A 26562-nucleotide genomic window follows, 5' to 3' on the forward strand; every position below is an offset into this window, starting at 1 on the left:
ACACATACCAGACCACACCATACCACACCATATCACACCATTCCGTAGCACACCACACCATACCATACCACACCGCATCATACCATAGCATACCACACCACACCACACCATAGACCGCCACACCATACCACACCGTACCACACCATCCCATACCATAGCCCACCATACCATACCATGTAAATGTAAATGTACAGGAATTTATATAGCGCAAATCACCGAGCGGTTTCTAAGCGCTTGCTTAGGGAACCCGTCCTGGTATTCCCCAGTGAGATAACCCCGGCAGGGTATCCACAAGGTGAAAGCCAGGCATCCCGCCGCGAGGGGCCGTTGTGGAGATTAAGCAAGCTATTGCCCAGAGTCGCAGAGTGTGAACCTGTGAATCGAGTAGGCACCGGAGCGAGAATTGTCGAGTCCATGGACATTTTAGGACTCAAGACCCGGCCGAGCCGGGATTGAACCCTGGTCCCGGGCTGACCTCTGCTTCCAGGTCTGCCTCCTCTAACCAGTGAGCCACACTTCTCCACACCATACCATAGCATACCACACCACACCACACCATACCATACCACACCATACCTTAACCCGCAACACCATCCCACACCATACCACACCACCCCATACCATAGCCCACCAAACCATACCATACCACATCATACCGCACCACACCATAGCACACCACACCATACCATAGCACACCACACCATATCATTACAGTAATATTCAGAGCTAATCATCACAATGATATTTACCTTTATAACTCTTCACCACCTCTGGGCTCTGAATCTTCACATTATTACACCTGAAATAACACACACAGGATCTTTGTATTAAAGAGCAATGACAACTACAGGAACAAAGGATGAACATCACATAGGACCGCTATATGAAATAAGATTCAGTATTAAGAGCAGCACCTGCGGACTAGAGCTCAGTGTGAGTTACTGTTCACACACAACAGACAAAGCTCTAACGAAATCCAAAAGTATCTTTAACATCTTATGACAGGATGTGGGTGTTCTAAGTCAGTTAGCTCAGTGAGACCAGTGTGCTTCATGTGATGCTATGGAGTGCCTTGTATGGGTCTTCTAGGAGTGTTGGTTAGCTGAGTGAGAGGCGGCTGAGTAACAGGTTACATCTGCTTCTGGTGAAGTTTTGTGTATACTTCGGACCCAGAGCTCTCTGTTCCACAGCTTGAGATGCATGCCAGCGATTTTGGGAGTCTCTCAGGATATCTAATCAATAAGAGGAAGACAGGGATTATGACATGCGTTAAAGAGAAGGTAGGGCTTCAAACTAGAAACCATATTAGGTATCTAAGGAACATGGTAACTCGAGAGTTTGGAGGAAATACCGGAGACTGAAGCAAGGAAGAGTCTGCAGCTTTATATGGGCGTCCAGGGGAGCCAGAGTCTCATGAAAGAAGCTCCGTAGGAGACTAAAGCAAGGGAGGGTCGGCAGCTTTATATGGGCATCTAGGGGAGCCAGGATCTCATGAAAGAAGGAGACTGAAGCAAGGGAGGGTTGGCAGCTTCATATGGGCATCCAGGGGAGCCAGGGTCTCATGAAAGAAGCTCCGGAGGAGACTGAAGCAAGGGAGGGTCGGCAGCTTTATATGGGCATGTAGGGGAGCCAGGATCTCATGAAAGAAGCTCCAGAGGAGACTAAAGCAAGGGAGGGTCGGCAGCTTTATATGGGCATCTAGGGGAGACAGGATCTCATGAAAGAAGCTCTGGAGGAGACTGAAGCAAGGGAGCGTCGGCAGTTTTATACAGGCATCCAGGGGAGCCAGGATCTCATAAAAGAAGGAGGAGACTGAAGCAAGGGTGGTCCGCAGCTTTATATGGGCATCTAGGGGAGCACAGATCTCATGAAAAAAGGAGGAGACTGAAGCAAGGGAGGGTCAGCAGCTTCATATGGGCGTCCAGGGGAGCCAGGATCTTATGAAAAAAGCTCCGAAGGAGACTGAAGCAGGGAGGGGTCAGCAGCTTTATATGGGCATCTAGGGGAGCACGGACCTCATGAAAGAAGAGGGAGACTGAAGCACGGGAGGGTCGGCAGCTTTATATGGGCATCGAGGGGAGCCAGGATCTCACGAAAGAAGCTCCGGAGGAGACTGAAGCAAGGCAGGGTCAACAGCTTTATATAGGCATCCTGGGAAGCACGGATCTCATGAAAGAAGGGGAGACTGAAGCAAGGGAGGGTCGGCAGCTTCATACGGGCATCCAGGGGAGCCAGGATCTCATGAAAGAAGGAGGAGACTGAAGCAAGGGAGGGTCGGCAGCTTTATATGGGCATCTAGGGGAGCCAGGATCTGATGAAAGAAGCTACGGAGGAGACTGAAGCAAGGGAGGGTCGGCAACTTCATATGGGCATCCAGGGGAGCCAGGGTCTCATGAAAGAAGCTCCAGAGGAGACTGAAGCAAGGGAGGGTCGGCAACTTTATATGGTCATCTAGGGGAGCCAGGATCTTATGAAAGAAGCTCCAGAGGAGACTGAAGCAAGGGAGGGTCGGCAACTTTATATGGTCATCTAGGGGTGCCAGGATCTTAGGAAAGAAGCTCCAGAGGAGACTAAAGCAAGGGAGGGTCGGCAGCTTCATACGGGCTTCCAGGCAACCCAGGATCACATGAAAGAAGCTACGGAGAAGACTGAAGCAAGGGAGGGTCAGCAGCTTTATATGGGCGTCCAGGGGAGCCAGGACCTCATGAAAGAAGGAGGAAACTGAAGCAAGGGAGGGTGGGCGACTTTATACAGGTATCCAGGGGAGCCAGGATCTCATCAAAGAGGGAGGAGACTGAAGCATGGGGGGTCCGCAGCTTTATATGGGGCAGCTTTATATGGGCATCTAGGAGAGCAAAGATCTCATGAAAAAAAGAGGAGACTGAAGCAAGGGAGGGTCAGCAGCTTCATATGGGCATCCAGGGGAGCCAGGATCTTATAAAAGAAGGAGAAGACTGAAGCAAGGGAGGATTGGCAGCATTGTATGGGCATCCAGGATCTCACGAAAGAAGCTCCGGAGGAGACTGAAGCAAGGGAGGGTCAACAGCTTTATATGAGCATCCTGGGGAGCACGGATCTCATGAAAGAAGCCCCAGAGGAGACTAAAGCAAGGGAGGGTCGGCAGCTTTATATGAGCATCCAGAGGAGCCAGGATCTCATGAAAGAAGCTCAGGAGGAGACTGAAGCAAGGGAGGGTCGGCAACTTTACATGGGCATCCAGGGGAGCCAGGTTCTCATGAAAGAAGCTCCGGAGGAGACTGAAGCAAGGGAGGGTAGGCAGCTTTATATGGGCGCCCAGGGGAGCCAGGATCTCATGAAAGAAGGAGGAGACTGAAGCAAGGGAGGGACTGCAGCTTTATATGGGCATCTAGGGGAGCCAGGATCTGATGAAAGAAAGAGGTGACTGAAGCAAGGGAGGGTCGGCAGCTTCATACGGGCATCCAGGGGAGCCAGGATCTCATGAAAGAAGGAGGAGACTGAAGCAAGGGAGGGTCGGCAGCTTCATACGGGCATCCAGGGGAGCCAGGATCTCATGAAAGAAGCTCCAGAGGAGACTGAAGCAAGGGAGGGTCGGCAACTTTATATGGTCATCTAGGGGAGCCAGGATCTTATGAAAGAAGCTCCAGAGGAGACTGAAGCAAGGGAGGGTCGGCAGCTTTATATGGGCATCTAGGGGAGCCAGGATCTTATGAAAGAAGCTCCGGAGGAGACAGAAGCAAGTGAGGGTCGGCAGCTTTATACGGGTATCCAGGGGAGCCAGGATCTCATGGAAGAAGCTCCAGAGGAGGCTAAAGCAAGGGAGGGTCTGCAGCTTTATATGGGCATCCAGGGGAGCCAGGATCTTATGAAAGAATCTCCAGAGGAGACTAAAGGAAGGGAGGGTCGGCAGCTTCATACGGGCATCCAGGGGAGCCAGGATCTCATGAATGAAGGAGGAGACTGGAGCAAGGGAGGGTCGGCAGCTTTATATGGGCATCTAGGGGAGCCAGGATCTCAAGAAAGAAGCTCCGGAGGAGACAGAAGCAAGTGAGGGTTGGCAGCTTTATATGGGCATCTAGGGGAGCCAGGATCTCATGAAAGAAGCTCCGGAGGTGACAGAAGCAAGTGAGGGTCAGCAGCTTTATACGGGTATCCAGGGGAGCCAGGATCTCATGGAAGAAGCTCCAGAGGAGGCTAAAGCAAGGGAGGGTCTGCAGCTTTATATGGGCATCCAGGGGAGCCAGGATCTTATGAAAGAATCTCCAGAGGAGACTAAAGGAAGGGAGGGTCGGCAGCTTCATACGGGCATCCAGGGGAGCCAGGATCTCATGAAAAAAGCTCCAGAGGAGACTAAAGCAAGGGAGGGTCGGCAGCTTCATACGGGCTTCCAGGCAACCCAGGATCACATGAAAGAAGCTACGGAGGAGACTGAAGCAAGGGAGGGTCACCAACTATATATGGGCATCCCAGGATGCCAGGATCTCATGAATGAAGGAGGAGACTGGAGCAAGGGAGGGTCGGCAGCTTTATATGGGCATCTAGGGGAGCCAGGATCTCAAGAAAGAAGCCTCGGAGGAGACAGAAGCAAGTGAGGGTTGGCAGCTTTATATGGGCATCTAGGGGAGCCAGGATCTCATGAAAGAAGCTCCGGAGGTGACAGAAGCAAGTGAGGGTCAGCAGCTTCGTACGGGCATCCAGGGGAGCCAGGATCTCATTACAGACGCTCCAGAGGAGACTGAAGCAAGGGAGGGTCGGCAGCTTTTTATGGGCATCTGGGGGAGCCAGGATCTCATGAAAGAAGCTCCAGAGGAGATGGAAGCGAGGGTCAGCAGCTTCATGCAGGCATCCAGGGGAGCCAGGATCTCATGAAAGAAGCTCCAGATGAGACTGAAGCAAGGGGGCGCTGGCTCTTCTGGATTTTCAAGCCTATTGTTATGTTTTCCAGTTCAAGAATTCCCACTCTTGGCTGGAGAGCTAGATAATTCTTACATGGGTCAATTATACAGAGCTATGTTGAAGTGTTTAGGCCTGAAATATTTTTTGTTTAAGTTTGTGGACCCGAAGTTTTTAAACAAGGTAGGTTAAAGGTAATCTAAACAGCCCTGAGGGTGTGGGAATCCATGAGGAAAATTCTCTGGTTGGATTGCTATGCGGACCTGGCTCTAATTTGGGGCTCTCCTGGAACCCCCAAGTGACTTAAAGATAAACTTAGTTACCCTCTCCAGAATGACAACCTGCCACCTGGGGTGACATGACAAGAGCTCTCTGAACTTTTAAAGGGGGGATTTTAAAATTTAAAGCAGCTTTGTTGTTGGTGGTCATCCCAACCATAGTCAGAGGTGAGCGGTTCGGTGCAGGAGGATTTTCTTGGGTGGGTGAGGGCTTAGTACCAACCAAAAAAAGAGGTTTCCTAGTGGTATCGGATACGTATTTCCGCAACAGATGAGAATATGAGAGTTCCATACCTGCACTCGGAAAAGGATCTTCTAGCGCTGGCTCAAGAGCAATTATGGCGAGTATCTTTAAATCTGTTATACACTCTGATCAAACCCGTACCACTTAAAAAGAGTCATTTGTTTACTCTCCATAAACCTTATTGGTCACCAGCGAAGTTGGCTAAGATCACATTGGTTAAATACAAAAGGGGTTCTGTTGGGTGGGGGGAAAAAATGTATTTGAGGGAAGGCTAGATCAGCTCAATACATATTGACAAAACCTCTCTGAGAACAAGCAAAATAGCAATACGGTCTTTATGTTTTTAGTAAAAAGCAATCACGATACATAAGAATTACTTCATTCTATGATGCCACAGGTTTCAATAAATGGTAAAAACAATAAGGAAACATGTGCTGAACGTGACTGTAGGTGAACAAAGTGATCAGTGCATTAAATCCAGTGACACATATATACAAATTATACATAGGGAAGTAGGATGGCCAGAATGTTGATTTAGTACTCCAAGGAGACAAGTGGTGAGTATGCAAGCTCCTGGAGTGTCTGGACCAGTGGTAAGCGTCGACGTTTCGACCTTGTGCGCCCCATTTGGTGATCGCGGCGGGTCTTTATCAAGACAAATGGTCAAACAGCGTTAGTAATCGTGATCGGAAGCACATCGTATCACGCCGTGATTTGCTCCACTTGAACACGGGGTTTGACCATTTGGCTACCCATCAGGCTGCGATATCTCCACCTGTTCCCCATACTGTCTCTTTACACGTCTCTGCAAGGCAGCCTCCTGGTGCATTTGCAGAGGGGGAACTAATTCCCCTTGAATACTGGGGGTCCCTGGGGGCCAACTAGTCCACCAGGAACCTCCAGTATGCAACAGGGGGCTGCGTTGCAAAGAGGTGTAAAAAGGGGCGTGGCCTCTTTACACGTCTCTGCAAGGCAGCCCCCTGGCACACACTGGAGGTTGCTGGTGGGCTACTTGGCCCCCAGGGACCCCCAGTATTCAAGGGGAATTATTTCCCCCTCTGCAAATGCGCCAGGGTCGTGTTTGCAGAGTGGTGCCTTAATTTTTTGGGGGGGGATCGGCAAGGTACGCGATTTTTTCAACAAAACAAATTGGGGGGGGGGCTTGGGGGTCCTTTTGGGACCCCCTAAGCAGGCTTTGGGGGTCAGGGTGTTTCTACCCTGCCCCCTTTTCTACCAAGGCACAAGATGGCTGCCAACACTTCCTGGTTTGGAGTGTTGACAGACAGTTGACAGCCAATCAGCATGCAGCTCGTGCTCGGGAAGGTACGCTTACTGTACAGACTTCTGAAATCTGTGCCTAGATATCGCTATGATTTTACTTTTGATTTTCTCAGGAACTACTGAGCGGATTTACACCATTTAACACAATGCACAATCTGCGAACCGAACTCTACCTCCCTGCCACATTTGGTGTAATTCCGTTCAGCCGTTTAGGCTGTAGCCCTGGCTAAAGCTCCCTATGGAAAATTGAGTGGGGAAAACATGTTTTGGAACCCCCATTTTTTCTCGGCCCCACTTGACGAATCACCCCCAAACTGCTAGGGAAGGAGCGGAGCCGAGCAGGCCATTTTCTTGGAGAAATTCACGAAGATTCGTCCACCAGCGCCAAAGTTATTCCAAATAGAATGTTGCGGATTCTAGATATATATATTTTTTTTCTTTTGATTTTCTCAGGAACTACTGGAGGGATTTACACCATTTAAGCAAAAGCGTGATCTGCAAATCAGACTCTACCATTTTGCCAAATTTCTTGTAATTCCGTTCAGCTGTTCGGGCTGTAGCCGTGTCTAATCGTCCTATGGAAAATAACATGGGGAAAACAAGTTTTGGGACCCTCTCTTTTTACTCAGCCCCCACTTTACAAATCCCCCAAAACTCTCAGGGAAGGAGCGGAGCAGAGCGGGCCATCTTCTTTGAGAAATTCGTGAAGATTCATCAAACGGCGCCAAAGTTATTCCCAATAGAATGTTGCGGATATCCTATGGGAACTAGGTCCTAACTATATCTACCTACTGGCGACCGCCAGTAGGTAATATATATATAAAGTTGTAAGATAGAACAGTTCTGCACTCTGTTCATCTGTTGCTTCAAAAGATTACTATACAAGTTCAGTAATGCGCAGGTGAAGCCACCACTGAAAGCTATGACAAAACAAGCACTGACAAAACCAACTGCGGTTAAATCACTATATATTAAAAGAAAGTTGTAAGATTGAACAGTTCTGCACTCTGTTCATCTGTGCGCTTCAAATGATCACCGTACAAGTTCAGTAGAGCACCAGTTCAGTAGTGCACCGGTGAAGCCACCACTCAAAGCCCTGACAAAACAAGCATTGACAAAACCAACGGCAGTTAAATCACTATATTTTAAAAGAAAGTTGTATGATAGAAAAGTTCTGCACTCTGTTCATCTGTGCACATCAAACGAAACGATCACTGTACAAGTTCAGTAGTGCACAGGTGAAGCCACCACTCAAAGCAATCTCCAGGCTCTCTCACGTCCATCTCTAGCTCCGATCCTGCAACACATTTAGAGCAGTACATATCTATCGAGCTTGCACAATGGGTAGTAGCATGCTTCCTACTCGGTCACATGCAGTTATGTTTCAGACTGTTCATTGCCGAGCACAGAATCTGCTTTGGTTTCAGTATGGAATTACTGTAGCTAATTATACCACCACTAAGCTGTAGAAACTTTATTAATTATGAGGAGGACGCAGGTTTTTATTCATGGTTGTTCTTAGCCTGCATTTTATTCTTCTTTTTTAAATTTTGATATTGTTATATTGAGCAGCTTTTATGATTCACTATTTGAATAAAAAAGGGGCATGGCCTCATTACACCTCTCTGCAACGCAGCACCCTGGCACATACTGGAGGTTCCTGGTGGGCTAGTTGCCCCCCAGGGACCATCAGTAAGCAAGGGGAATTAGTTCCCCCTCTGCAAACGTGCCGGGGCCTGCATTGCAGAGAGGTGTAAAAAGGGGCGTGGCCTCTTTACACGTCTCTGCAAGGCAGCCCCCAGTCACATACTGGAGGTTCCTGGTGGGCTACTTCGCCCCCAGGGACCCCCAGTATTCAAAGGGAATTATTCCCCCCTCTGCAAATACGCCAGGGGGCGCGTTTGCAGAGTGGTACCTTAATTTTTTTGGGGGGGGATCGGCAAGGTACGCGTACCCCGTGATTTTTTCAACAAAAAAAAAATTGGAGCGGGCATTTGGGGTCCTTGTGGGACCCCCTAAGCAGGCCTAGGGGGTCAGGGTGTTTCTACCCTGCCCCCTTTTCGCGTTTTTCGCGTTTCTTTTTCTGTTGTCTTGTGCCTCGGTTCTACCGACGCACAAGATGGCTGCCAACACTTCCTGGTTTGGAGTGTTGACAGACAGTTGACCGCCAATCAGCTTGCAGCTCGTGCTCTGGAAGGTACGCTTACTGTACAGACTTCTGAAATCTGTGCCTAGATATCGCTATGATTTTACTTTTGATTGTCTCAGGAACTACTGAACCGATTTACACCATTTAACAAAACGCACAATCTGCGAACCGAACTCTACCTCTCTGCGAAATTTGGTGTAATTCCGTTCAGCCGTTCGGGCTGTAGCCCTGGCTAAAGGTCCCTATGGAAAATTGCATGGGGAAAACACGTTTTGGGACCCCCCTTTTTTCTCGGCCCCACTTAACGAATCACTCCCAAACTTTCAGGGAAGGAGCGGAGCCGAGCAGGCCATTTTCTTGGAGAAAATCACGAAGAATCGTCCACCAGCGCAAAATTTATTCCAAATAGAATGTTGTGGATTCTAGATATATATATATTTTTTCTTTTGATTTTCTCAGGAACTACTGGCGGGATTTACACCATTTAAGCAAAAGCGTGATCTCCGATTCAAACTCTACCATTTTGCCAAATTTCTTGTAATTTCGTTCAGCAGTTCGGGCTGTAGCCGTGTCTAATCGTCCTATGGAAAATAACATGTGGAAAACACGTTTTGGGACCCCCCTTTTTTCTCAGCCCCCAGTTGACAAATCTCCCAAAACTTTCAGGGAAGAAGTGGAGCAGAGCGGGCCATCTTCTTTGAGAAATTCGCGAAGATTCATCAACCGGCGCCAAAGTTATTCCCAATAGAATGTTGCGGATTTCCTATGGAAACTAGGTCCTAACTATATCTACCTACTGGCGACCGCCAGTATGTGATATATATATATATATATATATATATATATTCACTGAAAAAAACATAGGTTTCACACCAGTTATAGTTAGGAATTAGCATTTAAAAAAACCTATTAAATTCACTGAAAAAACCATAGGTTTGACACCAGTTATAGTTAGCTGGAAATTTTACTGACATAAAACCATTGAAATTCCCATGTTATAGTTAGTTGGACTCACTATAACTTGCGCGCCTGCAATGCACTGCTGATGACGTCACATATTACATCACTCATGACATGGTCAGTGACATCACTCATGACCTATGGTTTTTTCAGTGAATTTCAAAGGCTTTTTAAATGCTAATTCCTAACTATAACTGGTGTGAAACCTATGGTTTTTTCAGTGAATTTCATAGGTTTTTTAAATGCTAATTCCTAACTATATATAGGGCCTCAAACCTATGTTTTTTTCAGTGAATTTCAAAGGTTTTCTAATAGCAAATTTCTATAGCTATGAAATGTAATATTTTTAATAATGAATCCTATATTGTATATTTATGTAATACTATTTTTTTTATGTATATTGTTCATGTTTTTTGTTTTTTTTTTGCCCTGGAGCGCTCCCGGTGTGCGTACCGGTGAGCGTCCCGTTAGCGCTATTGCCGCGAACAAAAACATTGTGACGTATCGCGTAGCCGCGTCCGCGTGATACGCACGGCGTAAGCACACCCGGAAGCACTCGAGCGCATACGATCACGCTACGTAAGCGCCCCCGGGCGCGCTCCGGGGCGCGTAGCGTAAGCACGTCGGATCATGTGACCTGAAAATAACACTTTTCATTGGTTCAGGACAGTTTTGTTTTCCAAAAGATGAAAACCCCCACCTTTTTTCCTCATTCTCACTTTTTACTTTGACTGAGGAAGACCTGTTTGCAGACCTATTTGTACCTATTTGTACTGAGAAATGGCTTCAGTAGCAGCAGCAGCAGGAGCATCTCAACCACTACAAGGACCACCACAAGGACCACCACAACACCACAGTGGTGGAGAAGAAGAAGAGGAGGAGGAGGAGGAGGAGGAGTAGAGGCGGTACCTGCCTGAAGATATTCGAAGGCATTCGAACTATCCCTTTCCCCTGTCTCAAGCAGCCATGATATGGTTCCTGCCCTAGCTGCGTTTAAGGATCTCACCCCAGATTTTGCACTTAAACTATTTACACAGTGCAAATCAGGCTCCCCTCTGGATCCGGCTCCCCCTAAGGTCATGAGTGATCTTGCTACCTTATTGATAGAACCACTTACTTCTATATGGAATGCCTCATTACATCTAGGCCAATTTCCCACTGCTTGGAAAGAAGCCATGCTTGTGCCTATCCTGAAGAAAACAGATGCGGACCCTACGCAATTTTGCAATTACCGTCCCATATCCCTCCTCCCGAAACCAGCGAAGGTCTTGGAAAAGGCCGTTCAACTGCAACTTGCAGAATATTTGGAGTCCAATTCTTTAATCCATGACTCCCAGTCAGGTTTCCGCACGGGTTTCAGTACGGAAACCGCACTGCTAGAAGTGTCGGAGACCATTCGAGAATGTGTGGATAGGGGCGAGGAGGCCATGCTGGTCCTCCTCGACCTATCCGCCGCTTTTGATACGGTGTCCCACGAAATACTTTTAGAGCGACTGGAGCAGATTGGACTGGGCGGCTCTGCCCTGTCGTGGATTAGCTCCTTTCTCCAAGGACGAACACAGAGGGTCCTCCTTAGACCATTTAAATCGGAGTGCAAACCACTTGTTTGTGGAGCTCCGCAGGGCTCGGCTTTGAGTCCATTATTATTTAATGTTTATCTGGCCCCTTTGGCCAAGGTAGTTGAATCATGCGGGATCAGAGTGATCTCTTATGCTGATGATACACAGCTGATATTTTCTTTTAGAGATCACTCTGATTCCAGCCTCTCTAGCTTTCGTTACTGTCTGGGCGAAATCTGCTCTTGGATGGCTTCTAACCATCTTCGACTTAATACTGACAAGACGGAGGTCTTGTTTTTTAATCAAAAAACATCCATACCCTCCACACTGTGGTGGCCAACGGTACTCAACCCCCCCCCCCATCCCGGTCCACACCGCTCGCAATCTTGGGTTCCAGTTCGACGACACTCTTTCCTGCAGCCCTCAAATTAACAAGGTTACTGCAGCCTGTTTTGGAAAATTGAGAAAGATCTTCCCATTTCTGCCGATAGACGCTCGCAGAACGGTCATACAGGCCTTAATTACTTCCCATTTGGATTACGCCAACAGTCTCTACGCTGGGCCCCCTCTGTACCAAATTGAGCGCCTACAAATAGTCCAAAATGCAGCGGCGAGACTGATTGGCAACATCCCCTTCCGGCACCCGATTTCTGCGTTTCGCAAAGAGCTCCACTGGCTCCCAATTGCCAGTCGTATTAAGTTTAAAATACTCACTCTTGCTTTCCGGGCTCTGTACGGTACTGGACCGGAATATTTAAGAAAGAGATTAACATTATCTCACTCAGTCAGAGCCTTGCGTTCCAATAATCTACGCCTCATGATAGTTCCGCGATTTCGCCGCACTAGAATGGGCGGCAGAGCCTTTGCAGTCCTCGCTGCCAAATATTGGAACAGCTTGAAGTACTGTTCCGTAGCCGTCTGAAGACGTGGCTATTCTCATCAATATAGGTAGATCCTCCTTTCCTGCTTACAGTTTTAGCGCCGGGACACCCCCGTCGGGGGTAGCCGCGCGCTCTACAAGATTCATAAAATAAAAAAAATAAATAAAGATACTACCACCTATAAGCCAAAGGAGCACATTGTCTGAGAGTTTTTTAAAATCCCAAGGGGCCTCAAGAAAGTTAATGCGCCAAAGGTTACTTGTCTGATCTGTGGCAATGTACTTTCCAGGGGGAACCCTGCCAAAAAGTATTCTTTTGGCAACAACACCATGTTTCGCCACATGCAACGCCGGCACCCAAACAACTATGCTGCGGCAGAGGTCAGAGAACTGACCAGAAACCCTCCCCAATCTTCAGCCAGCACCTCCCAAAGTAAGCAACCCACTCCATCGGGTCCAGAGACAAGTGAGATGGTCCCAAACATCCAAACCCAGTTTGGAGATTTCAAAATTGTTTGCAAATTTTGTGGAAAGACAATTTGCTATGGAGAGAAAAGTATTAAACTGATTAACCACGCCCCTTTTTACACCTCTCTGCAACGCAGCCCCCGTGCATGTTTGAAGAGGGGGAACTAATTCCCCTTGCATACTGGGGGCCCCTGGGGGCCAACTAGCCCACCAGGAGCCTCCAGTATGCGCCGGGGGGCTGCATTGCAGAGAGGTGTAATGAGGCCACACCCTTTTTTACACCTCTCTGCAATGCAGCCCCCGTGCATGTTTGAAGAGGGGGAACTAATTCCCCTTGCATACTAGGGGTCCCTGGGGGCCAACTAGCCCACCTGGAACCTCCAGTATGCGCCAGGGGGCTGCATTGCACAAAGGTATAATGAGGCTATGCCTCTTTTTACACCTCTCTGCAACGCAGGCCACTGGCGCGTTTGCAGAGGGGGACGGATTCCCTTGCATACTGGGGGTCCCTGGGTCTTATCTGCCCAAACACCGATATTCCGAACGATTGAAAATGACTTTTCTTGTGAAACATTCGGATTTGGATTATCAAGTCCTATACTTTGGAATTTTTGAAAGACTGACTTTGAGGATTCTATAAATTACTCAAGTCTGCCCGAATTGTGTGGGTAAAATTGATACCTAGTCACTTTGAATAAGATTGACTTACGTCTCGTCTAACATTTGGAAGAAATATCTAGTTATATGACAACAGGATACCGACATAACTTGAAGGAAATAAGAACGCCCTGAAGAAGTTCTGTTGTACAGAACGAAACGTTTCGGCTGGCTGTGGTACATAAACTTAAGGAAAATAAAAGCATTTGAATATACACCAAGATTCAGCGCTTCAATAAGGACTCTAAGTGATATGATTTGATTGGACTTATTGTGCAAGTGGTGCTGTGCTAAACTTTGGAATATTCTCCACTACTCTCTACTACTTACTCTATCCTACTCCACTACTCTCAAATACTCACTCTCTACTACTCATTCTCTACTACTCTACTACTCTCTACTACTCTCTCTCTACTACTCACTCTTTACTACTCACTCTCTACTACTCTCTACTACTCACTCTCTACTTCTCACTCTCTACTACTCTCTACTACTCACGCTCTACTACTCTCTCTCTACTACTCACTCTCTACTTCTCACTCTACTACTCACTCTCTACTACTCTCTACTACTCACTCTCTACTACTCTCTCTCTACTACTCTCTCTCTACTAGTCTCTACTACTCACTCTCTACTACTCTCTACTATTCTCTCTCTCTGCTACTCACTCTCTACTACTCACTCTGTACTACTCACTCTCTACTACTCACTCTTTACTACTCTCTACTACTCACTCTCTACTACTCACTCTCTACTACTCTCTACTATTCTCTCTCTCTGCTACTCACTCTCTACTACTCACTCTCTACTACTCACTCTCTACTACTCACTCTCTACTACTCTCTACTACTCACTCTTTACTACTCTCTACTACTCACTCGCTACTGCTCTCTACTACTCACTCTACTACTTACTCTCTACTACTCACTCTCTACTACTCACTCTCTACTACTCTCTACTACTCACTCTACTATTCACTCTACTACTCACTCTCTGCTCTCTACTACTCTCTACTACTCACTCTCTATTACTCACTCTCTACTTTCTACCTCTCTACCTCTCTACCTCTCTCTACTTCTCTCTCTACTAGTCTCTACCTCTCTACCGCTACCTCTCTACCTCTACCTCTCAACCTCTCTCTACACGCACACATATACACATATATATGCATATATATGCATATGCATTTATATATATATTCACTGAAAAAACCATAGGTTATAGACCATATATAGTTAGGAATTAGCATTTACAAAACCTTGAAAATTCACTGAAAAAACCATAGGTTATAGACCATATATAGTTAGGAATTAGCATTTAAAAAACCTTATTTTACTCACACAAAACCATTGAAATTCCATATATAGTTAGTTGTACTAACTATATATCGCGCACCCGCAATCCACTGCTGATCATGTCACATATTACATCATTCATGACATGGTCAGTGACATCACTGATGACATCACTGATGACATCTCAAATGACATCACTGATGACATCACTGATGACATCTCAAATGACATCACTGATGACATCACATCACAACTGAATGAGTGGATGTATAAGTGTCTGAATGAAGGTTTTAGTAGGTGCGTGACTGACTGTATGAGTGAGTGATTAAATGTGTCTCACTGAATGCATAGGTTAGTGACTAAACTGTCTTAATTTGTGCATCATTATGTCTGGTATTCTGTAAACTGCTGCATGTGTTGATCAGTAGCTATATGAGTAACTATATGGGTTATTGATTGATTGTCCAAGTATTTGTATGGGAGACTGAGTGTGTGTGTGGCTGGCTGGGAGATGTGTGACTCTGTGCAGATCAATGTGTTCTTGTATCAATGATTTATAAGAGAGTAAGTATGTGTTAGAATATGTTTGAAAATGTAAGGTACTCTATGTTTAACTGTATAGATTAGAAAATGGAAGTGTGATTGATTCTTTACAGGACTGACTAGGTGTGTGAGTAACTCCAAGGATGAGTGGCAGAGTGTGAGTGTCTGTATAGGGTGTATGAGTGCATATGATAGTGTTGTAAAGATGAGTGATTGTATGTATGAATGATTGTATGGGTGAATGAGTGAATGTGTGTGTAGACGTAGGAATCAGTGAGTGCGTATGTAGTAACTAGTATTGGTGTGTCAATTGTTTAAAAAAATATATTCTGTATTTAACACTGGGTGTAACAGAGGTTATATTAAAGTGTGAGGAGATGCATTGTATTGTCACATGAATGATATCATCAGTGATGTGACCATTGATGTCAAATGAGATGTCATCAGTGATGTCATTTGAGATGTTATCAGTGATGTCATTTGAGATGTTATCAGTGATGTCATCAGTGATGTCATTTGAGATGTCATCAGTGATGTCATTTGAGATGTCATCAGTGATGTCATCAGTGATGTCATTTGAGATGTCATCAGTGATGTCATTTGAGATGTTATCAGTGATGTCATCAGTGATGTCATCAGTGATGTCATTTGAGATGTCATCAGTGATGTCATCAGTGATGTCATTTGAGATGTCATCAGTGATGTCATCAGTGATGTCATTTGAGATGTCATCAGTGATGTCATCAGTGATGTCACTGACCATGTCATGAATGATGTAATATGTGACATGATCAGCAGTGGATTGCGGGTGCGCGATATATAGTTAGTACAACTAACTATATATGGAATTTCAATGGTTTTGTGTGAGTAAAATAAGGTTTTTTAAATGCTAATTCCTAACTATATATGGTCTATAACCTATGGTTTTTTCAGTGAATTTTCAAGGTTTTGTAAATGCTAATTCCTAACTATATATGGTCTATAACCTATGGTTTTTTCAGTGAATTTCATTGGTTTTTTAAAAGCTAATATCTATAGCTGTAAAATGTATTCTTCTTTAAATCCAAAAATATATTTTATATGTTTATTAATAATTTTTTTAAAATATTTTTTTTGTTTCGCTCCCGGTCCGCGAACCGGGAAGCTTCCCGTTAGTTCAATTTGATTCCGCGACCCGGTACGCGAACCGGTAAGAAAACAACATAGTGACGGTATCGCGTTGCCGCGTAATGCGTCTTATGACGTACTGCGTTAGCGCACCCGGAAGTGCCCCGGGGCGCGGACCGAGGCGTGAAACGCAGCTCCCCGGAAGCGATCCGCTGCGCGAAAGCGCGACGTATCGCGTTGCCGCGAAATGCGTCTTGTGACGTATCGCGTTAGCGCACCCGGAAGTGTCCCGGGGCGCGGACCGAGGCGCGAAGCGGAGCGACCCGGAAGCTAACCAGGGAGCGTTCCGCAGCGCGTAACATGAGCGTGAGAAGTCATGTGACTTGTTAATAAAACTTTTCATTGGTTCATTTCACTTTTGGTTTCATAATGATGGAAGGCTAGGTCAGGTGACTTAAAAATAACACTTTTCATTGGTTGAGAAGTATTGTTTTTTCCCAAATGATGAAAACCCCTCCTTCTTTCCTCACTCTGACTTTCATCATTGTGAGAGGAAGACCTATTTTGCTTGTTGGAAAATGGCTTCATTGGTAGCTTCAGCTGGTGGACCCCCACCACCACCACCACCTCCTCATGGGAAGAAAGGACCACCTCCCCAGGTCCTGACCAACACTGAGGAGGAAGAGGAAGAAATGGATGAGGAGGGAGAAGAACCACAATTTTTAGAAGAGTTGCCCCGGGTTTCCAGAAAGAAAGCCAGTTTCATCTGGCAGTTTTATTCAATACCTCGTGGCCCGAAAAAAGGTCAATGCAAGGTATGTCACCTGCCTCATATGCAAGGAACAATTGTCCAGAGGGACGGACAAAAAATATAGCTATGGAAATCACACAATGCACAGGCACATGACAAGGAAACATCCCCTAAATTACAGCCGGGCGGAAATAAGGGATATGCACGACAATCCAAGACCAACTCCTGTGGCCAGACCAACAATACCGATTTCTCTAACACCAGAAGAGGCACGGGAAACTGTGCCAAATATTCAAGAAAATTTTGGGCACATGATTCACTTATGTATGCACTGTCGTGCATTATTAGCTTGTGGCAACATGAGCATCAATGCACTAAACCTGGCGTATGAACACCATGATTGCCCTAACCGCCCCCAGTAATTTTTTTTTGCTCCTGTTGAGCCCTTTTCAACGCCTGTTTTTTGTTGTTTCCCCCCCCCAAAAAACCCAAAAAAATATAAAATCGTTCAAAAAATACAAAAAAAACAAAAAATGTTCAAAAAATAAAAAATAAATATAAAACAACAAAAATATTTTAAAAAAAGTTCTTTTCAGAACTACCTTCCCTTTCCAAAAAAATTGCTAGAATGTTTAGCACTCTGGCAAGCTCTATTTCTTTTGGTTCGCTTCCGGGTTAGCTTCCCGGTACGCGGACCGGGAGCTAACCAAAAAAAAAAAAAAAAAAAGTGTAAGTATAAGGAAAGGAAACAGAGAGTGATGTTAAAAGAAAGACAGCTATAGGGAGTAAAGAAGAGATACTGTTTAATAGATCTATTTACCGAAGAAAAGACAGAAGAGGGTATAATTGTGAAAAACAAAATAGATAACGAAGTGAAAGAAAAAAAAAGAGAGTATAACATTAACAAAGAAGAGTTTCTTGGAGAATGTGAGTGAATGTTCAAAATAAGATTAAAACATGAGGAATAACAGAGAGAAAAAATAGAAAACAGAAAACAAAAAATAACAGAAAAAGATTAATTGAAACAGCAAAGAAATGTAATTAACATAGAGCCATATCATCAACATAGGCAATAAAAGTTTTGTAGCTTTTATTGGCAGAAATGTGTCGCTAAAGCTGCTTTTGTGGCAGAAAACTGCCACTAAAACCACTTTTGCACCAGTTTTCTGCCAATAAAAAGAGCAATAATTTTATTGGCTGTGTTCATAATATTCCCCTTAGTGTGCTTCAACTACACAGAGAAAGCATTATGAACAAGTAGTGATAGAGTGATCAGTCAAAGACACTAAGAGTAATAGAGACGCAGTGAGTGAACAAGAGTGAGGAACTATGAGAAGAGAGGGACTGAGAAAAAGAGTGGAAGGAGTTGAGTAAGTAGGTAATAGAGAAAGGAATGAGGGAAGTAGCAAAGGCAGGAAACTGAGGGTTAAAGAAATGAAGCAGTGGAACTAATAGTAGTTAAATGTGATAGAAATGTAACGAAAACAGTACAAAATATTTACCTTATAATTGTCGTTAAATTACTCACTTTTTGTTTTTATACTTTCAATCTGTGAAAGAGAGAACAAACATTTGAAAAATATTAAAACATGTATTTAAAAATTAGAAAAGACAAGGGAAAAGATTGAAGGACAAACAGTTTTTCAACAACTTTGACACTTACAGAAGCTTCTGCTTCTCCAGGCCCCCTACACAGTCCTAAAGATATACATTTTAAACTAACAGTATCTTGATGCAGATGAAGTGAGGCCTATCTTAAAACATGGTGCATCTTTTGCATTGCTGTTGTTTCAGAAAAGTGTCGCAAGACACTAACATTTTAAATAATTGCTTCAGGATGCCAATAAGATGTCTACTATCCAGAGGTTTGTTTCAGGTGAGGCCTACTCAGGGTTGCAGATGACATTTACACTTGTTGAAGAGTACAGGGGAGATAATACATGTGAAGGTCTACCAATGAAGTGAGTCATGTCCACTGCACTCTTCAACAAAGTCCAAACCTCCTATGTTTCCCTGGACAGACCTAAACTTGATCTGCACAATGTGATTCATAATGATAGGAAACACAGGTGATGTAATTGAAATACGTGCAATTTATTTTGCTCATTTCACAATCACATCACTTGTGTTTCCTTTGCTTAGGTATCTCATTGTGCAGATGTAGTCTAGCATATGAAAGAATACGCAGAAGTGCAGAACTGCATGCAACAACTTTGACACTTACAGAAGCCTCACCTTCTCCATGCCTCCTACACAGTTCTACATATACATCATAAATGCAAACAGTACAGAATTAATTATACATGTTAAATGGTTTATTTTTGCTGTTCTCAGAATGTATCAAAATTCACTAAAAACAGTGACTTGAAGGTATTCATCATGTAACAGCGGGGAAAAAAAAACAATCAAAATGATTGTGTTTAAAAAACCCATACAACATCAGAAATCAAAATTCAGAACTCCTTAAAGTTCACTTACTTTCCATGACGTCCAAGGATGTCCTATGAACAGCTTACACTCTTTTGTGCTGTTATTACTTTCAGCCCGCCACTTTCTGAAAGAAAATCTCCATCGTTTTTAAAAACACGTTACATGCAATAAATGACTTCTTGCTCTCTACCACAATTTTCCACAAGGCCAAATCTGGTCAGAGCCATTTATAACTCTTGGATTTCTTGTAAGCCAATCCCGTCATTTGGCATTTCCGCAACTTTCAGAATTAAAATGTTGAAGATCATTTTCACAATCCTGGAATAGTAATATCTTCCCCTTATTGCTCAGTCATGTTCTACATTTCCTATGACACTGATACTGCTTACTATGAAGCAGACTTACACTACCTCTATGACTACTACAATTATTTAATTCTCTACATCACTTTTAATCACAAAGCAATGTAAAACAGTAGACAGCATTGCAGACTTACATTCCCTCTACTCCATGTTTTGATTGGCTGCTTCAATTAGCTTATAAAAAGAAACAGTTTTTCTGAACTCATTAAAAGTGCACGTATTTCTCCATGACGTCCAGTCCTATGGTTAGAAGTTATGTCTCTGAACTACACTTATCCTCAAGGCCAAATTGTGTAGGAGCCATTAGAACTTCTTGAAATTCCACAGAGCTCATCCCGAGTTTATTTCCCTAAAATTTTGGTTTTAAAAACACCAGGTAAGAGTTTTTAAGGTCATACGGCAATTTTTTTTTTTAAATTAAAACAGAATCATTGCAGAATGACCAGCCATTTCTAGACTTTAAATAAGCTGTGTAATGTCCTGATGTTATTGAAGGGCCGTCATGATATATAATTGCTGCAGTTACAAAAGTCCTAACTGATATTGACAACTGCGAAGCTACAAAATTTTTAATTAAAGTTGTCAATTTTGTTCCATCAGGCCTACATCGTTGGAACATTAAAATGACATACTGGCCATATGTTCGTATAAATAATGTGGACATCATTTCAGATTTACATTGGCTACACTCCATGTTGTGATCAGCTGCTTTTACTAGCTTATTAAAGGAGACTGATTTACTGTCTGGCAAAGTTAAATATATAAATCTTTCTGAGTCTACACTAGTAGTACTTGATACCATACAGTTCTCGCAGTCATGCTGCCATTGATAAGAAAGCCCAAACAGCTGATCTACATCTACACCTTCAGCATGTAATACATCAAGCATATACATTAAAAACTCCTGACAATCTTGCTGAATATTTTGAGAGAATTGTGTTTGGCCTGAACATCTGTCTAACAGATTTCGAATTTCAGACACACTTTCTATGTTTCTTATATCAGTGCTACATTTCTCTAACACAGAATTTAACAAACTGCAAAATCTTTGATCAGAATTGACCGCAATCTCTTCTTTTACATTTTCTAGAGAAAACAAAACATTAACCACTACATTAGCATAGCAGTTGACACCAGAACTGTTTTCAAACTGAAAACCAACAACATCTTCAACAGAATCCTTTTTGTTTCTGCTTGTAATTTTAGGTTCATTGACTTTTTGTCTTTTTGCTACAACCTCCCCAGTATTGTTCTCATTTCTTCGTTTCCGGCCTACCACACGTTTCTCAAACAAAGGATACTGAGGCAAATGTGGCGCATACTCTCTTCTTAACCTATTGTATTCCTTAACACAATCTAGATCCGCACAAATGTTTGTGACATCACACTCAATCAAGTACAATCCCGATAAAGTTCTAACTCGTGACAATGCCACATATGCCATACCCTCCTTGAACACAGAACTGCCAATATTCACCAATGCACTGTCTACACTTAAACCTTGCGATTTATGAATTGTCACCGCATATGCCAAGCAAACAGGAAACTGCTTACGGCGAACATATAAGTCTTTTACAAGCAAAAATCTAGCAGAACAACGACCAATTAGCTGTACTTCCTCAATGCCATCAAATTTAATTTTTAAAAATTCAATTCCATCTCTATTTCTGTATTTCACAAAATCAACAACATTACCCATTGATCCATTTACCAGACCTCTTTCAACATGTAAATTCCTTCTTAAAATTATACGGCAGTTCAAGCACACATTCAGAGTCTTTTCAAAACCTGCAGTTTTAGATATACTCTTCTCTAATGAATTCAATTTTGTTTTCAGATTCTCAGACAAAATAATTGTTGATCCCATATGCTCTACTCTATCAATAGCTTCCAGTTTCACAATCTCTTGCTTTTCTAAATGCAACATTTTATTGTTAAATTTGGCACATTCTGCAAGAGTTGGCATCAAACATATTCCAGATTTCTTCTCAGTAATTTTCTGAAAAATATTCTCAGGCACAACATCTTGTTCTGGATATAAATTTGACAGTAATCGTGCATGTAAAGCTTCTTTCCCATGCTCGGTCACTTTTCCAATTCTAACATCTTGTAGAATAGTCTTGTAAACTTCATCCTTTGCCTGACGCATATTTTCATGCAGTTCAGCATAATTGAAGTTTAACCATATATTGACGTTGCCAATGCTGCCTAGGCACTTCCTGGTATCTTCATGCGTGAGCATTTTGAACACAGGTTGCCCTTTCACTGGTGTCAGCTGCAGAAGATCTCCGAAAACAATGATGTGTTTGCCACCAAATAACACATCATACTCTGTTTTGAGAACTTCTTGCATCCTCAAATGCACAAAGGCAAGCATGACATTGGAAACCATGCTTACTTCGTCAATGATAAGAAGTTTCATTTTCCTCAAGATTCTTGAAACTTCAAAACAAGCATCTCCAGATAGCTTGTGATATTGTAATTTATTGTCATGCTCCACTGGCAGCATCAGTAAACGATGTAAAGTAATCCCTTTAATATTATGTGCTGCCAGTCCAGTTGGAGCAGTGACAACACAAGACAGCGATGACTCTGTCCTTTCCTGCAAATAGCATGAAATTGCTTTAATGAGGAAACTTTTTCCAGTTCCCGCTTCTCCACTCACGTACAGTCGGACAGGCTTCAACGACGTACATGAGCACTCTTTCTTATCATGACTTAATCCATGATCAATTTGCATGGTAACTTCGTCATATATTTTCCTCTGCTCAACGTTGAGTTGTCTTTCCAACTCTTCTAAGTTAACCGCATCCTCTTGAGCATGTGCCATGGCTCTTTCCACTTCATTCATAGCAGTGGCAGCTTCATTTTCAATAACAGGTCCTCCTAGTGGATCCTGACTCAATGAAGCAGAACTCTGACTGTCCTGAGAACTGTCTCTGGCAATCTCGGCTGCAATCGTTGCTTCCTGCTCAATTTCCGCATTCAACATTTCTACATATTTGGGAAAAGCAGGACATTCTATGGTCTCCTTGGCGGCATTGAAAGAGTCTTCGTAACAGAGGAAATCTCCAAGCAGTTCCTCTTCTGCACGCCAAGGCTTGAAAAGTTGCAAAAGTGCTAAATAGAAAAACTCCTTTTTTTCAGGAGATTCGCCACTCAATTTTCGATGGTTTACCAAGTGGCATTTTCTTTGCTTGACCAGACATCCCTCACTTCCTATTACAGCATACACTCCTTTCTCAGTATCTTCTTTGATGTTCCTCTTGAATATGTAATTTTGAAGAACCTCATACAGACAAACATTGTCGAGGTGAATGCTTCGATTTGGATAATATGTATCCAACATGTTGGTCTTCAAAATGTCGGTACTGTTTGGCTCCTTTTCCGCCAAATACTCAATTTCCCGCACAGGTTTGAGAACTCGATTACGCGTTGCAGCAAGACCAAGACTCGCCGAAACGATACTCCTGGACTTGGCATAGAGACTTGCTGAAGACAACCGGTCAGAACATTCGTACGCTCCGATTTCTCGATGCGACAACATCTTCAGACTGAAACTGTACAACTTCTTGCTGAGGCTCTTTTCATGGGAAATGTCCTCCCACATATCCTTCAATTCTGTCTTCTCTTTTTTGGTGATGTAAGACGTCACATACCGAGCCACAGCCATACAGTTATCAGCCACAAACTGTATATCCATGTTAGCATTCCACATGGACAAAATCACCGGGTTGTAGTCGTTGATGTACTTGGACTCTTCGTTCCTCTTCAAATTGTAAGTGTTTTTAGGTGATTTCTTCATGACATTGTGTCGCAGCGAAGACATCAAACTGTTTACTCTTCCTTTAGAAATCACCGGTCGTGGAAAGCCGAAACGACATTTAGTGTAGAACTTGTCCTTGTTTCGGAATTTACGAGGGCAGTACTTTCCACATCGATGGCTTTGGAAACGCAGAACTTTTTCTCTTAGGCTTTTCTTCTCCTTTGCGTTTGGAACAGCACACGTAGAATACTGTTGGATGAAACTCATCACTGAGTCTTCTGGATCCGTTCCAAATTTAGGTGCATCCTTGATCCACAGCAACATATGTATATGAGGAGCACCTCTTGCTTGGTACTCCTTTCTCCAGAAGAAATCCAACACCTCTCCAAGAGGTGGATTCTTCTTATTCATGATGAAAGACATCATAGCTTCAAATCTATGATTGAAGTACCTACATACATTGACTGGATCCAAAGAGCACAGTTCTCCGGGTGTCTTGAATTCGATGTTATCTACGTTAGCATTTGCCTCTCGTAGAAATTCAAGTAAGTCTTCCCAGCCATACTCGGCACAGCTCAGAGTGAGGAACCATGTGGGAGTACCTAAGTTCCTCAGCATACATTTTAAATCACCATGACGACGGTACCAGTACTCATTAGTACCACGCTGACACGCCATGAGATTAATCAGGTGAGAATCCAAAATACTGTCTTGGACATTGACTTTATCCATAAAGTCACTTGCCGAGATGTTTTGCATGTGTATACCACTTTTCAAGATATGGTTCACTGCATATGACAGTCCAGACATATCGCTTTCAAACAGGAGATGAAACAAATAAGGAATGCATTGTCGAAACCTAGCATCTCCTGCATACAATCGCAAAGTCCGGTATTCAGAAGCAGGAATTTGATGAGGTCGCTCATCATATCTTCCTCCCTGACCTGTTGGAAAAAGCTGTGGGAAACACCGAGCTTCCAAACTTTCCTCCCAAACACTAATGGGACTCCCTTTGGCTTGTTTCATTTGAAACAACTCAATAGCATTCCCCATGACTTCCTTGGAATGCAAAGGATGAACACTATAATGTTCATATATTTCTTCACTAGTAGAGGGTTCTACTTTCTCAATTTGACCAGCACACAAATCGCTATCCTCTTCCTCACTTACTTCCTCTTCTGCAACATATAATTCTTATAGTATTTATTATTTTTTTTCAAATACAATGTTGCCTTTTTAACTTTCCTAACATCTACTAAATCTTGCCATATTTTCTTATTCTTTGTCGGAACCCCATTAACTAAGATAACCAGAGGTTCCTCTTCCACTTTTTCTACTCCAATTGTGTTAATGTTTTTCTTCAAATCTAGAGGCAAATAAACAACTCTTCCCTTTAATCCTCTCTGTAAATCTGATGGAGGCAATTTCCCTGTCTTTGGCTCCATTCTTACAATAGCCTGAAAGGGATGGATACTTTGAATCAAAATAGATTCATAAGTATTTAAATCCTTCAATTCAGAAGGAATCTCAACCAATTCCAGATTATTATGAACTGCTCTAGCAGGCATCTGGTTTTGATTTAATTTGCAACAACAATAACTACACACACGTTGATCCAATCCCAAATCAAAACAATTTTCTACCATCAAGTATGTTGCGAAATCCTTCCATTCACTATTATTTTCCCTTTCACTTTTTGCATATAAATCCACTAACTTAGTCTGATTCTTATAATAAGTGCGTCGACAACACACACAAGTGAAATTAGGCCTCTCACTTGATTTCACCTCAAACGTCGCAATTTCCCTCTGGAAATTATCTGTACTGGAAACCTGTACACTATCTTCCACATGACCCTCTTCTTCTTGCTCAATTTCAACATTCTCCTCTTTACTTCCAAAGTAACAAAACTCAATTTCTTCACATATATTCTTCACATCTATTTCAGAACCATGCAAAAGAGCAGCGCATAATTGTTTAAGCATAATTGCTGGACTCTTAGCATAATACAACATTCTAACTAATTTCCTCACTTTATTATGATGCACTGCTAGCATCCTGAAATGATGAAAAACACTCTGGCATACTCTCCTGGAAAGACAAGCCAGTGAATGACCATGCAAACCTGTCACTTCTCTTACTCTGCAAGGATCTAATTCTTGCAACAACCTTATTTTCTGCTTCAAACTTTTCTTATTAAATGTATGTATGTATTTTATTGCTTATTGAGCGCAGCTGTCACCCAAAGGGTATCCTGGCGCTGAGACCTAACCATGCATCTATTAAAAAACTACATTACTCTGGGGAACAAGTAAGTTTTAAGATCCTTTTTAAAAGTAAGCAGATCAGGGCAACTCCTTAATGCTAGGGGGGGAGTATTCCACAGCGTGGCAGCCGTAAAACTGAAAGCGCGACCACCCATTCTTATTCTGTTGATTTTAGGGACTTTTACCAGGAACGCCGAGGATGATCTTAGAGGTCTGGCTGCCTGATACCAGAGAAAAAGAGTCTGAAGAGGTATTGGTCCCAGTCCATGCAGGGCCCTAAAAACAAGACAGAGAGCTTTAAAAGCAATTCTCTGTTGGACTGGGAGCCAATGCAAATCGGCCAAAGCTGCCGATGAGGAGGCGGATCGCGGTCGAGACAAGGCCAGTTTAGCGGCCATATTCTGTATCCTTTGGAGCTTTAGGACCAGAATCTTCGGGGCACCCAGAAGTAGTGCGTTGCAGTAGTCAATCCTACTGAGAATGGAACTACGCACTACCTCAGCTCTGGAGCCCCGTGGGAGAAGTGGCAAAACTTTCCGTAGAGCACGGAGCAGGCCCATACACGTTGCTGCTGTTTTGTTTACGGAGGCATCAAGCTGCAATTTGGGTTCGAATAGAACTCCCAGGTTGCGAGCTGACTCTGCCGCTTCCACCGAGCCCGGGATGGACACTGGCCAGAAATCGGCCGGTAGT

The 26562-nt window shown here is 43.6% G+C and overlaps 1 protein-coding gene across 1 annotated transcript in view; it reads right to left on the bottom strand.

Annotated features, from left to right (window-relative positions):
- The window catches only part of LOC144752925 (E3 ubiquitin-protein ligase TRIM39-like), a 256584-nt gene that overhangs the window by 121018 nt on the left and 109004 nt on the right, over positions 1 to 26562 (bottom strand). The window contains exon 3 of the mRNA XM_078640744.1: positions 750 to 799. Coding sequence (XP_078496870.1) covers positions 750 to 799 — 50 coding nt within the window. The remainder of the gene's footprint in view (positions 1 to 749; positions 800 to 26562) is intronic.

The sequence above is a fragment of the Lissotriton helveticus genome, chromosome 5_1 (assembly GCF_964261635.1).
Source record: "Lissotriton helveticus chromosome 5_1, aLisHel1.1, whole genome shotgun sequence".
Taxonomy (NCBI): Eukaryota; Metazoa; Chordata; class Amphibia; order Caudata; family Salamandridae; genus Lissotriton; species Lissotriton helveticus.